The sequence below is a fragment of the Spermophilus citellus genome (assembly GCF_964194105.1).
Source record: "Spermophilus citellus genome assembly, chromosome: 14".
Taxonomy (NCBI): Eukaryota; Metazoa; Chordata; class Mammalia; order Rodentia; family Sciuridae; genus Spermophilus; species Spermophilus citellus.
Genome location: NC_138194.1, coordinates 94,898,860 through 94,913,125, shown reverse-complemented (window position 1 = coordinate 94,913,125; position 14,266 = coordinate 94,898,860). Strand labels below are relative to the sequence as shown.

The 14,266-nt window shown below is 42.7% G+C and overlaps 1 protein-coding gene across 3 annotated transcripts in view; it reads left to right on the top strand.

The window, feature by feature from the left end:
• The window catches only part of ADCY8 (adenylate cyclase 8), a gene marked incomplete at its 3' end in the record, with an annotated part of 230,432 nt that overhangs the window by 88,797 nt on the left and 127,369 nt on the right, over positions 1-14,266 (top strand). For all 3 annotated transcript variants that reach the window (XM_081265990.1, XM_081265989.1, XM_081265991.1), the window contains exons 4-5: positions 1,104-1,215; positions 8,923-9,050. In XM_081265990.1, coding sequence (XP_081122116.1) covers positions 1,104-1,215; positions 8,923-9,050 — 240 coding nt within the window. The remainder of the gene's footprint in view (positions 1-1,103; positions 1,216-8,922; positions 9,051-14,266) is intronic.

The window sequence follows — 14,266 nt, the reverse complement described above, 5'->3', positions numbered from 1 at the left end:
TTGTAGACCCTTTTGGGTCTTCTAGGTATAGAATCATGTCATCTGCAAATAGTGATAATTTAAGTTCCTCTTTTCCTATTTTTATGCCTTTAATTTCTTTCATCTGTCTAATTGCTCTGGCCAGTAGATTAACATTAAACAGAGATATGAGATGGGAGGGAAAGGGAGAGAAAAGGGAAATTGCATGGAAATGAAGGGAGACCCTCATTGCTATACAAAATTACATATAAGAGGTTGTGAGGGGAATGGGAAAATAAACAAGGAGAGAAATGAATTACAGTAGATGGGGTAGAGAGAGAAGATGGGAGGGGAGGGGAGGGGGGATAGTAGGGGATAGGAAAGGTAGCAGAATACAACAGTCACTAATAGGGCATTATGTAAAATTGTGGATGTGTAACCGACATGATTCCGCAATCTGCATTTGGGGTAAAATTGGGGGTTCATAACCCACTTCAATCTAATGTATGAAATATGATATGTCAAGAGCTTTGTAATGTTGTGAACAACCAATAAAAAAAAATAAAAGAAAAAAAGAAAAAAAAGAAAAAAAAAGAAAATGTAAGAGTTTTCGGAGATTGATCATTCTGTCTGAAGCCTGCCAACTTTGCCAGCAGGGCTCACATTTTGGAGAAAGTCTAACTATTTGCCTGCCATGTTGGGTAGAGTACATGTCACTGGGCTTGAGTTGCTGAGCTTCTGTGTTCTGCCCCAGCCCTGGAGTCTGTTCTGCCATGTGCTCATGGCATCTACATTACTGTTCTTTATAAAAATATAGACATAACCCATGAAGTTTCATTGTGCTTTTCACAACAAAGCAATTTATTTACACTGAACAATTCCTTTGGAGTCTGCATTGCCTACATCACCCATCCCACTCAGAAGGACCTTCAGCTGACCCACTGTCCTTCCTGATCACCTGAGTGGCCTCTCCTTGCTGAGATATTTGTTAAATACCAAGACATTCCTCCTGCCTCCCATGGCAGGAAGAGCAAAAATCTCAGACCACAAAGACAATTGACTTATTTGGATGGAGTTGATGTTTCTCCCAGAACAGATTAAAATATTAATATGCTTTCTCCCACCCCCACCCCTTCCCTGTTTAGTATTCTTTTTGCAGATGTTAAAGGATTTACCAACCTCTCTACGACCTTGTCCGCTCAGGAGCTGGTCAGGATGCTCAACGAGCTCTTTGCCAGATTTGATCGACTGGCCCATGTGAGTTGAATTTAATTCCCTCCTAGTCTTCTGTAGGAGTGTGGTACTGCATGTGGAATGAGGGAAGAGAAAGATTCAGCCTTCATCACCAATGCCATTACCATTCTGCATCCTGTCCCCGGGCCTGGACCCCTGACCCTCTCACATTCTGGGGACTGATGTTAGTTATTTATTGGTCTTGGGTGGGAGGTTTGTCAGATTAATTTTCCCAATTGAGAGACAGCTGATTGAGTGACAGTCATGCTGGTCTTTTCTGTTTTCCGTTCCCTCATCATTATTTCCCCCTGCACGTGGCCAGGTGCCATCCAGCTGCAGGATCAGTGTTCGTGCATACAGTGATGGCCGCCTGCAGTTTCCTAGCCAACCCCAGCCATCTGCAATGAATTGCCAGTTTTCAAGACCCTGTAATCTGCTGGACCATCCCACCACCATTTTGTTCAACCTAACTTGACAGCTTTGTTTTAGCCAACCAGACACTGCTTTCATTTTTCAGCTGGCTTAATCAAGGCTAAGATAGAAAACAAATGAAAGGAGATGAACGTTTCCTATCAAAACACATATTTCTAATCCTGAAGCCACTCAGGCTCCTGAGGGATAGCATTATCACACTGTAATTTAGAGTGGGCTCTGAGCTCTCATTGGAATAACCTAAGTTTCTGCATTGTGAAGTGTATACAATCGTGCCAGCTTCATGGGCTGTAGTGAGAATTAATTAAGACTGCATCAAGTGGGAGTTCAGTTTTAGAATACCAAATGTCCTATTCCAAGGTTGCCTCACTCCAAGGAGATCCATCCCCTCATATTCGCCTTTGAGCAGCTAGTAGGTGCTGCGCATAGTGCTCTCTGATGGGGACATGGGAATGAAGAAAGCACCTCTTCCTTTCCTGAAGCTGACTCTGGCCAGGAGTACATAAATAGGTAGTGCAGTGTGCGGTGTGCCAGGAAGAAAGCCAGCCTGGGTGCTGTGGAAACACAGAGGCAACCTGTAACCCTTAGATCAGAGAAGACTTCCTGGAGAAAGTGACTCATAAGCTGAATCCTAAAAATGAGATAAACAAACACAATAGAATACTGTTCTGCTATTTAAAAAAAAAAAAAAGAATGATCCACTGATCCATGCACATCAATGACTGTCAAATGCAATATGCCAAGTGAAAGACATGAGATACAAAGTAGATAACTTTGTGACTCCACTTATGATACAGTCTGTGAAAGATAAAATTACAGAGGCAGGAAACAGAATAAGTGGTTGCAATCGTGCTGGCTTGGGAGAGCGTGGATTGCGATCACAGCAGCAAAGGGATGACTTAGGGAGTGATGTAGCGCTCTGTGTCTTGATTGTGGTGGTTTCATGACTGTACACATTTGGCAAAAGGGAAGTTGTTATTGTACATAGTGTATACACTAGTTAGCAAGGTGAAGAAATCAGGAAAGTTTGATTTATGCCGAGGAGAGCATAAGAATAAAGATGTTGTTCTGTATATGTGGAGAAAGCAGAAGAGACCCTAGAGGGAAAGTGAAAGGTAAGCAGCCATGAAGAGTCAACCAAAGGCAAATGGGGGGGGGGGGTGCCAAGGAACCCGAACTGCCAGCTGAAGCTCCTGGACAGCCATCAGACAGGAGTCCGGAGAGAGAGGAGGTGGAACTGAGGTCTCTGCCCAGTAATGGGGTTTACCTGGAGGACTAGACATTTGGGGAAAAGCAGGTATACCCTTTCTTTTGATTATGCATTGGGGATGGTTGGTATTAGTTACATGGAATTATTTCATTCTTTATGGTTCTGAATTTTTTTCTCAAAGGTGTAAAGATCAACAAAAATAGCCTTCTGGTGAGGGATAGATCAAAGTCAACTTCTGGTGCCATAGTAAATCCCACAGACCCAGAGAAAAGGTGGCAAAGTAAAATTTAATCCATTATTCAACCAACATTTATTGAGTATTTGCATGTGCCAGGCACCATACAAGACTCTGGGAAGACAAAGGCAGTCCTTTCCCACAGAAAGCTCAGAGTCTGGCAATGGAATAAGACAATGATCATCACAGCAGTGCATCCTGAGAAATAACTAATACAGATGTCCTGGGGGTTAGGAAGGAGTCATCCATACTTGAGGGGTGGACAGGAATCTGGCAGCATCCAGAGAGGAAGCCCCATGCAGGCTGGGCCAGGAGCCACAGCAGGAGCCTTCCTGGCATAGGATTAGATGAGTGCCTTTTGGGCTCAGACACTGCGCAAAGGCAGAGAACTGTGAAAACACACTGCTTGTTTAGAGAACTAGAAGAAGCTCAAACTTGCTAGCATGTAAAGGGCACAGGAGCTCTGGTGAGAAATGAGATGGATGAAGAAAAGAAGAAAAAAATCTCAGAGGGTAGAGTGCAGCATTTTAAGGAATGGGGGCTTTGCTCTGTAGCTTGATCTTTTTCACTCTGGTGATCCTTTACAACCTGCAGGGCTGGGAGTGAAGTGGGGACACACAGTCAACCAAGGACCAATGGGTTCAAGAAGTCACCATCTATCATCTGGGACCTGAGACTAGTGAAAATATCTTAATGAAAAAAAAATGTCAATAAAATTAAACAGACATATCATGGAGTCAACATATTATTAGTTTTGATAAGAATATTAAACTTGGTGACCTCTGGGGGATGTGTTGTCCTGTGCTGAGTGCTTACCCTGGGTGACCTCAATCTGCTCTCTTTATTGTTCCCATCTTACAAAACAAGTGTCTGAGTCTCAAAGAAGTAAAATGATCTATCCAGAAGCCTCAGGAGATTATGTGTGTGTGTGTGTGTGTGTGTGTGTGTGTGTGTGTGTGTGTGTGTGTGATTGAGATCCAAGCCAACTGAGCATAGGAGGTTGCTCTTAATCACTAAGCCACTCCCCAGGCAAGTGAAAGGTACAAGGACAAGACGTCAAAAAGGTGTTGCTGCTCACACATGCAGCATGGCGGGTGAGATTCAAGTGTACCCTTGATTCAAATGACCCAGAGCAGTTCAGCTGAGTCTTCATTTCCTATTATAATTTGAAGGATGGAAAGTTTAACAGTGCAGGTGAAGTGCCTTAGTGCAGACCAGCTCAAAATCAGTATTCCTATATCCTCACATACCTCACATCCAACCCTCTTTCCACTACCCCTACCTCAGCCCCAGGTGCCTCAGTACCTACTATTACAGGGGACTGTCCTTGGAAAGATTTGAGAAACTGCAGTAAGAATAGTTTTACTCACTTTGGAATGACAAAACTTATAGCTATTCTGTCCCCAGCCTTAGGCAAGTTACTTCATCAGTTGGGTTACAAGTTCTGCTTTTGTATGAACAGGGTTCAGATTTGCATTTGTGTGTGTGTGTGTGTGTGTGTGTGTGTGTGTGTGTGTGTGTCTTAACACCAAAATTCTGTGGCTCTAAATGCTCCCTGGTTGCCTTGTCTTGATCCTTTGCTATAGATTTTTGCTACAGAGAGATCAGAGAAAACCCATCTCACCTGTCAATGGCATACACAGTACCCTATATTCACTGCATTATTAAACCACAGGGGTAACTTCAAAGTCTTCTATGAAAGTTCTTCTTAATTTGATTGAATTCTTCAGTGTCTGTGACTCAAGCTGCTCAACATAGAGCACTTTTTATAGTTCCCTCGACACACTTTGGTAACTTTTGCTTTTGATCTTTTTTTAATAAAGTAAGGCCTTTACTTATCCCTTCCCCATCCAAATCAGGAAGGTGTTATGAAGGCCTTAAGACAAATGACACACTAATTGCTATACTATTGCCATCATTTCACCTTAAACCTTTTAAAAAAATTTCCATCAAAATGGGAAGCAATGTCAATTTGTAAAAATAAGAAACAAACCTATCACTATGCAAAAGTAATCAATGCCCAAATGAGACTGAGCATCTTGAATACCAATACAGAAATGTTTCATGACATATTGTTGCATGAAAAATATCATATTTCAGATCTAGAAACATAGTATGCCAAATATATGGCTAAAGAGCAAGGAGAATAATTCAGATGTAAAGAATGTGCCTGCAGTTGTGTCCATAGCCTCTGGGGAGGGACAGGGAGTGGGCTGCCAGGGTGCCCATTTGAGAACAAGGGGACTTCCAAGGGGACAGAAACCTCACCTGTGCTTTAACTTTTACCAGGACAGTGTATCCATGTCTTACTTGTGGGATTACAATTAGATGGTACCATAAAATCTGTAGTGGTTCTTCATAGAACTCTTTTTATAAAGAACATTGGTGGCACTAATGTTTTGGGGTCTTTTTTTATTTTTTAACAAGTTTTTTTCTATTTTTTAAAATAATACTTGTTCATTATGTAAAATTCAAACATTAAAGGTATAGCTAACACAGAAGGTGAATATCTACCTCCCTCCAAAATATGATGATCTTTGATAATTTGGTGCCTGCATCTCCCAATTTTATCCACTATCTACATAGGTGGTTTAGCAAACTCCTCAGATTGTTCCAAGATTTTTACATCAAAGACATCAAGATGGGAGGAAATAGATTATAATATTAACTTGGTAAGCCACAAGAAAATCTCACCTGACTATATTTTTCTTTTTAAAGATCTTTTTCCAAAGCAGCTGAGCAGCATTTATTTGAATTTTATGGTGGGGAAAAAAAAAACTTGCTTGAAAAATCCTGTTATGACATCTCACAGCTTATAATAAGTGATTAGAAAAATGTGTTTGAAAATTGCAGAACTTGACAGATAAGAAGCTGGGCTTCCTGCATGTGTGTGTGTGTGTGTGTGTGTGTGTGTGTGCGCGCGTGCGTATGTATGTGTGTGTGTGTGTGTGTGTGTGTGTATATATATATATATATATATATATATATATATATACACATACATACATATATATATCCCTATATGTGTGGATATTTAGATATTTCTCCATATTTCTGTATATGAAATATGTAGTATATATTATGTATATTTTGTTTTATGTGAAAAATATATTCTATATACTATATAAGCAGAGAGAAAGAGAACCCATTTATTTGGGACCTACAGATTTTCAAGGAGTTTACCAGTTTTCATCTTTGATTTGAAAGAAAAGTGGACCCTGAACACGAACACCTTCATATCATTGTCTAATGTTTGTCCCAGAAGATGAGAAAATCATTTCACACCCTCTCTTTCCAAAATATTCTTGTGAGGAGTTCTAACCACCTGGACTTTGCCATAATTCTTGAAGTTTTGCAAAGGGAGAGTGTAGAGCCCCGAAGTCAGTCAGGCATGGACTGGAATTCCACTTCTGCCTAAATTTGCTGTGTGACCCTGACCTCCTGGAACTCCTGTCTGTAATATGCCACATGCCTCAGGGTGGTCATGAGATAAATGTAACATTCAGTACCTTGCCAGTCACGCCCATGGCCTATGCTCAATAGCATTCGTTCCTGGCCCCACTTAGGTTTTTCCAGAATGCTCTGACCTCAGTTTTTGTGAAAATATTATTTATTAGGAGTGGTTTTATCACATCTGGTCCAGATGGTGATTTTAAGCATCTTCTATGGGGACAAGAAGTTTTTTATATCCCTCATACTGAGACTTTTCACATCTGTAAAATAAACGTGCTATCTTCTCATCTTGCCACATTCAAAATTTTATTGTGAAGTGCCAAGAGAAAAGATAAGGAGACCAATATTGAACACAGGGAAGGCTACTTCCAGATTGTCATTGTCATTGATAAGTGAATGCACCCTTACTCTACTATACATCAACAATAAGATGGATTATTTGGGCACCTGCTAAATATGAAGGACTGAAACTCCCGTATCAGTGGCTGAATGTCTCCCCTGCTTCAAGCAGCTGGTAAAGTTGACCAGAATGCAGATGTCTTATTTTTAGATGAAAACATTTTCTGCTAAGTCCCTTTCCCTCATACCTTCCCATAGCCATAACCAACAAGGAGACAGATCTCAAAAGACCATTCGTAGATGAAATCACCAAACCCTGCCTTCCAAACTGTTTTGATCTCTAAAAATCAGACTAAAGAATCAAAACACTGGCCCTCAAATTCTCCTTTATCGACAAAAATTCTAACTTGTGGGCACAAAATGAAATGAAAAAAAGGAGAAATGTAATAAGATTTTATAAATTAAATTAAGTAAAGAATTAAATTAACTTAAATTATTTTAAGTAAAGAATTAAATTAAGTAAAGGATTCATCTTTTCTAATAATATATCTCTCAGGCAGAGGCAGGAGGATCACAAGTTCAAGGCCATCCTCAGAACTTAGTGAGGCCCTAAGCAACTTCATGAGACTGTGTCTTAAAATTAAAAAAAAATAATAATAATAAAATCCCTGGGAATGTGGCTTAGTGGATAAGTACCCCTGGGTTCGATCCCTGGTACAAAAAAAAAAAAAATCATGTCTTTCATTTTTTATGTTAAATGGGTTGTTCTTAATGTGTTCTTGCTTTTATAAAGTGATAGGGCTAGAGAGAATATTTGCATCATTATTTTTGGCATTTGTTAATGGATTTTTCATGGCTTTTAAGCAAATTTTTTAAATTGTACCTTATGACAGTCCCCCAAGCCCTCTGATATTTTCCTTTTTAACTATCTCATGGACCCCACAAACCTGGGCACTACCAACACCAGTAGACAAGGTATTCTCTAAGCTCCAGTCCAGCCACCATACTCTAGCAATCTTGGAAGAAACAACTGAAAGCGTTGAGTTCCCCTGGTTGATGAGAACTCGTGGTAAACTCTCTACAAAAGTAGCCGCACTGAGGTAGTGAATGCACAGGAAACCCAAGCTCCTAAAAATAATTCTGAGGTGGCTGTGGGTGCTACTAGAGTCCTGCAGATTGCATCTGTGCCATTTAGGAAGGTGGGTGAGGCCTTGGAAATCTAAGCCAGACAGGGAAGCCCCAGAGCCAGTTCTGATCCTCATTTATTTTTATCGGGAGGTTCATTTCATCCATCTGTTACCCAAACCCTCAATGAGATTAGGACAGCATCACCATGCACGCCGCTTGGCATTTCAAGTGTGTCATCTTGGCTGTCCTCTCAGTGGTCCTTGGGACCAGTTAACAATTCTCTTCTCCTCCCCTGGGACCCTGCTATCCCAAGGAGACCCCCTTCCTCATGTAGCTAGAGAGTCATAGGTCCCTATGACTTCAGCTCCAGAAGGCATCTCAGAGGTCATTCCGTCCCAACCACTTATCCAAGAATACTTGGTCAGCTTTCCCTTACTATAACAATCTACCTGAAATAATTAACCTGTGAAGAGAAAAGAGTTATGTCGACACACAGTGTGAGGAGTCTCAGACCCTAATTGACTGGACTCACTGTTTTGGGGCCTGTGGCAAGGCAACGTACCGTGGCAGGGAGCATGTGGAGGAGCAAGCTCTTTACTTCATGGCAGCTGGCAAGTAGTGGATCCCTTCAAGGGTGTAGCCACCCCTCCCCCACCCCCAGTGGCTGGAAGATATCCCATCGGGCCCCACCTCTTAAAGTCCCCAGCACCTCCCAACACCATCAAGCTGGGAACTAGGCCTTTAACACACACATGAGCCTTGGGGGTACATTTCAGACCCAAACAACAGCAATAAAAAAACTACATTTTATTGGTGGATACCCTTGGCCCCAAGATGCAGCCTACCTAACCCTTCTTCCACCTTTCCCCAGGCTTTCTGAAGAACTGATACTTCTGCTGACACAGCCCTTTCCCTCTCACTCTGTTCCTTTCAGGAGCATCACTGCCTTCGCATTAAAATCCTGGGAGATTGCTATTACTGTGTTTCTGGACTTCCTGAGCCCCGCCAGGACCATGCCCACTGCTGTGTTGAAATGGGACTCAGCATGATTAAAACCATCAGGTAACTTGTGATTTCCTCCATATTACCCAGCCCTTCAATGTGCATAGTGAGAAAGATGCATTACCCCATCTGTCCTTTGCAGTATTTGATGGTATATGGTGAAAACCAGAGCCCTTTGACTTCTCTCACAAAAACTATACACTAATTAGTTCTCCTCTGTGAAACAATGGACCTGCTACCTTTACGATTTTCTAACTATATTTCACTTTCAATTAATTGTGCCACAAGTTTGTATCATAGGTGTTCTTGTGGAGATAAAGGAACAAGATGAGCATAGCCTTTGCCTTCAGAAAGATTACTGCATAGTGGAGATATTAGCAATGTATAATTTCAATTCAGAACAATAAGCTTTGTGACAAAGTCCAGGTGCTTAAGGGAAATAGAAGAGGAGCAGCTAATTCAATCTGGTATGTTGGCGAAGGCTTGCAGGGTAGAGATGTCTAAACTGTTTCTTAAAATGTGGGTAGATAGCAGCAGGATCCTGAGGATAGACATGGTAGAGTGGAGAGCTAGACATGTGAGGAAATCAGGATATGTTGCAATGGCAGCTGGTGAGGCCTGAGGTGGAAAGGGGGTGATAGATGAACAGTAGTCTGGAAACAGCCAGAGCCTACAGGACCCATCAGCAATGTTAAGAGTTTGCATTTTATCTTAAAGCCAATGTGAAATTATAAGGAAAAATCAGGATTGTCTATGGATTATCTACAGGATTGTCTTAAGATCATATGTCTCAAGGCCAAGTAGATAGGTGAATATAGAGGCTTCAAGTGTCCACTCTACCATGCCCCTCTCTTGTGTAGACATGTGGAGTTACCTTTCTTAAGGACTGTGGAGAGAGGAGTTTTCAGGTTCCAACTCAAAGTTCTTTTTGGTCATCCTTTGGTAAATGGAAAAGGCTGCACATGGTCTTAACTGTTCATTTGGGCACTTGATAGTACTTCCCAAACAACAAGGATGAATTGTGATAATGTTCTAACTGATTTCAAGAGGGGCAATGGGACTGACACCAAGAAGACAGGAGATTTTTATAACTAAGTAGGTGTGTGAATCTTAATCTGTGGAAAGGTTTGTCGAGCTGCACCATGAGTCAGGTATTGTGTTATGCCCTGGAAATGCAGTCATGAGCTCATTTTCCAGGGATCTTTGCCCATTAGTGACCATAGGGAGATTGGATCTATTGATGGCTTCGATTTATTGCCTATAAAGTGAAGAAATAAGACCAAACATCTCCAAAATCGCTATCACTTCTGAAATGCTGTGATTTGTAACAACATAAAAATCTCATTTGAGTAGTTAAACTTTCTACAGACATTCTATACCAGTTTGTATCTTGACCTTAAGAAGGAGAAATGAGAGATGACTTTGCAAAAGAAATGAACATCTAACATCAAAAAGCTTTAAGATCCTTAGAGTATGATCACTTCTCTTTCTACAGAGGACTTTATTCCTCTGGACTATTTTATGTCCTTTCTGGAATTTGGGGGGTTGGAAAGAAAAGTGAAATTTGGATAGATTGAAATACTTCAAGGACATCTTTTTTGTTAGTTTATTAAGTACTGCTTTTCTATCCTTGGGATAAAACAATTTGGTAGTTTATTTTTTAACTATATGAGTCAGAGTCTATTAATACCCAAACAACTCCTTGATTATAATGGAGGAAACTTGGGGTCCAGCATTAATTCTTCTAGTTAGCAAGAAAGCATAGCACAAAGAAACTACCAGGAGATCTGAATTTCATCAAGCCTTGGTTACAATTGGCTCAGACTTCTAGAGTTTTATTGTCAAGGGATACAGTTGGAGATATAGCTGGTGGACAATATTTGCACATTAAGGGGTGCAAAAGAGAATCCCAGCTACATAGTTTTATCAAAAATTTTATAATTTTAACCAACTGTCACTTACACAAGTTGTAATTTTTTTATGCAGCTCAAAAGTACTTTTTCCAATTGGAAAAAAGCTTGATAGAAGTTATAAATCTAGGACCCTCATAATATTATGTTGCAAATATTAAAATGTAATGATAATAAACTATTTATTTAGTAGGTTTTCTGGATCTTATGGTCACTTTATTTCTTTGTTGTCAGAACCAAAACCCAGTTTAAGGTATTTTCTACACATTTTCTGAGACTCTGTCCCACTTTCTGGCATTTCTTTAAAGAATTAGGATCCTAGCACCAGAGTACAGAAAGACAATGAGGGGCCAGTGCTGTGAGGCTGAAATATGGCATTTGAATCTTTTATCACTAGACCTCATCAATTTAAATAATTGCTTTGTTTGGGTAAGAATTACAATTTTTACACCAACACTAAAAATGATCCTGGCCATTTACTCATTGATCAGTCCAAATATGTGGTAGAAAATTTCCTCCAATCACAGACACATCAGAAAATTGTGCCAACCTTAGACAACATTATGATTAGTTACTCCTATTTAGAGCATCATCAGACTTCAAGGCAAATGAGGAGGGGCAGAAGAAGATGGAGAGTAAAACTGTTCAGAAATCATGCATCCATAGAAACATCAATTTGAAATGTGTTAACTCCTTGTATCCTCACAATTCCACACATCAACATACCTTCTCGAGAACTGAGGAACCCAGGTGATAGATTATAATACCTGGTACTAACACAATAGTAAGAAATGATGCACTGGAAAGGGTATGAAGAACAGTTTTTAATTACTTGCATTAACTCTCCCATAGGGTCAGGCAACAAATTATGGAGAGAAACTGGTTGGGAGATATTTTTGTATCAATTGAGGGGGAGAGAAAAGAGGACCTGAAATAAGGCAGTAGCTAAAAAAATAGACAGGAAAGGATGGCGATGCTTCTAAGCTGTGACCAGATCCATCATCCAAGAGACAATGTGCAACCTAGAAATTTTAGTTAAATCAAACATTTATTAATGACATTGACCTTACTTTTCAGTTGACAATACTTTGAGAATCTTGGTCAAGGGTCCACTTTCTTAAAGGTATAGTTTGTTGCTGGATGTGATCATGGCAAATTGTCCCTGAAAGAATGACTGCCGCCATCACTGTATGAAGTGATTTAAGGGGACACACTGTGTGAAGCAGGGAACCCCTGACCTGCAGCAGTAGACCCAGGCTGTTTCCTGCGTCTCCCTGGTACTAAGCATGGGCTGTGGATGGATGGCTTAATGTAGAGCCTCCGTGACTGCTTCTATAAAGTGGAGGTATGAGACCCCAACTTCAGAGTGTCCCTTTGGAAATCCAGATAGGTAACATGCATATAATCACCATAGAAATATTTCAATAGGAATCTTGCTAGTAGGGCCAAGTTTGGCTAGTGGAAAATTTGACTTAGTTAAGCCACAGAAATTTTTTTTCTTTATCATGCCTTCTTTTCTGTGCTACTAAAATAATGATAGTAGCTTGAGTTTGTTGAACACTTACTATTTGCCAAGCACTGAGCTAAATGTTGTGAATGTGTTAATTCCTTATATCCTCACAATTCTAGAAGATGGGCAAGGGTGGTAGGCAAAATATTGATATATAAGTATGACTAACACATGAATTAAACAGAACGGCCAAGAGCTTCTAATCAAAATGTGTGTTGGGGGACCCAACATGGCGGCCAGCGAGGAGGCACTTTCAATGCCTCCACGGTAACGGGATCAGAGAGACTCATCAATACACCTACATGTGTCCTGCTGAGAAACTTCTAGCAAAATTCCGCTGAAAGGAGACCTGCCTGGAACTAGTAAGTTTAATTGGAGGTGTCAGCTTGTCCCAGACGACTGAATCTCGGCAACGCAGAGCAGGGGCACGGTCCCGCCGGCTGCCGCCAAATGGCTGCAGCCCACACGTGGCAGTGAACATAGGAGCGGGCGCTGCCTGCCTGGGCCGCCGCCAGCCCGGCTCTGGGAACCGCTACCAGCCCTCGCCAAGCGGCCACGGCCCACACGTTGCAGCGAACGTAGGAGCGGGCGCTGACCGCCTGGGCCCCCGCCAGCCCGGCTCTGAGAACCGCCGCTGGCTGCTGGCCACTGCCCACATGTTGCAGCAAACCTGGGAGCAGGCGCTGCCTGCCTGGGCCCCCGCCAGCCCGGCGTTGTAAGCCGCCGTTGGCAGTTGTCGGACGGCCACGGCCCACACGTTGCAGTGAGCTTGGGAGCGGGCGCTGCCTGCCTGGGCCCACGCCGGCCCGGCTCTGTGAACCGCCGCCGGCCTCTGCCCACACATTGAAGCAAGCTTAGGAGCAAGAGCTGCCTGCTTGGACCCCCGCTGGCCCAGCTCTGTGAACCACCGCCGGCCGCTGCCCACACATTGCAACGATCTTGGGAGCGGGCGCTGCCTGCCTGGGCCCACGCCGGCCCGGCTCTGTGAACCGCCACAGGCCGCTGCCCACACGTTGCAGCGATCTTGGGAGCGGGCGCTGCCTGCCTGGGCCCACGCCGGCCTGGCTCTGTGAACCGCTGCCAGCAGCCGCCCACACGTTGCAGCGAACTTAGGAATGGGTGCTGCCTGCCGGTGCCCACGCCGGCCCGGCTCTGTGAACCGCCGCCGGCCGCTGCCCATACGTTGCAGCGAGCTTGGGAGCGGGCACTGCCTGCCTGGGCCCCCGCCCGTCCGGCTCTGTGAACTGCCACCGGCCACCACCAGGCAGCCACTGCCCACGCGTTGCAGTGAGTGTGGGAGCGGGCGCTGCCTGCCCGGCCCCTGCCGGCCCGGCTCTGTGAACCGCCTCTGGCGGTTCGGGGCTCCAGACGACCACCCCCCACCTGCCATCCCGGCGCTGCAAACGACCCCCGACGGGCTCTGCGAAACGCCCCACCCACACGGCGAACAGCAGGAGTGGAGACCCGCCCAGTCCGGGAGGAAGAACTGCTGCACAGAGATTGACTCCCGCCTACTGAAAGGAGAAACTTGGCCCGGTGGGCATAGCTCCATCTACTGGAAGAACAGTTAATCGAACTCTAGGACTGCATTTATAAATTTTTTTTTTTTGCTGTCTTTTTAAATGTTTTTTTAATCCATTTTATTTTATTTTATTTTATTCCATTTTTTAATTTCATTTTTCATTTCTATTATTATTATTTTTCCTTAAATTCTTTTTAATTTTCTATTTTTTCTCTTTCCTTCTTTTCTTCTGTCTTTACATTTCTTTTCAATTTTCTTATTCCCCCTTCCTTGAATTCTACCTGCTTACTCTCATTCTCTTTAGTGACTTCCTCCCTTCCTTTCTAATACCTTT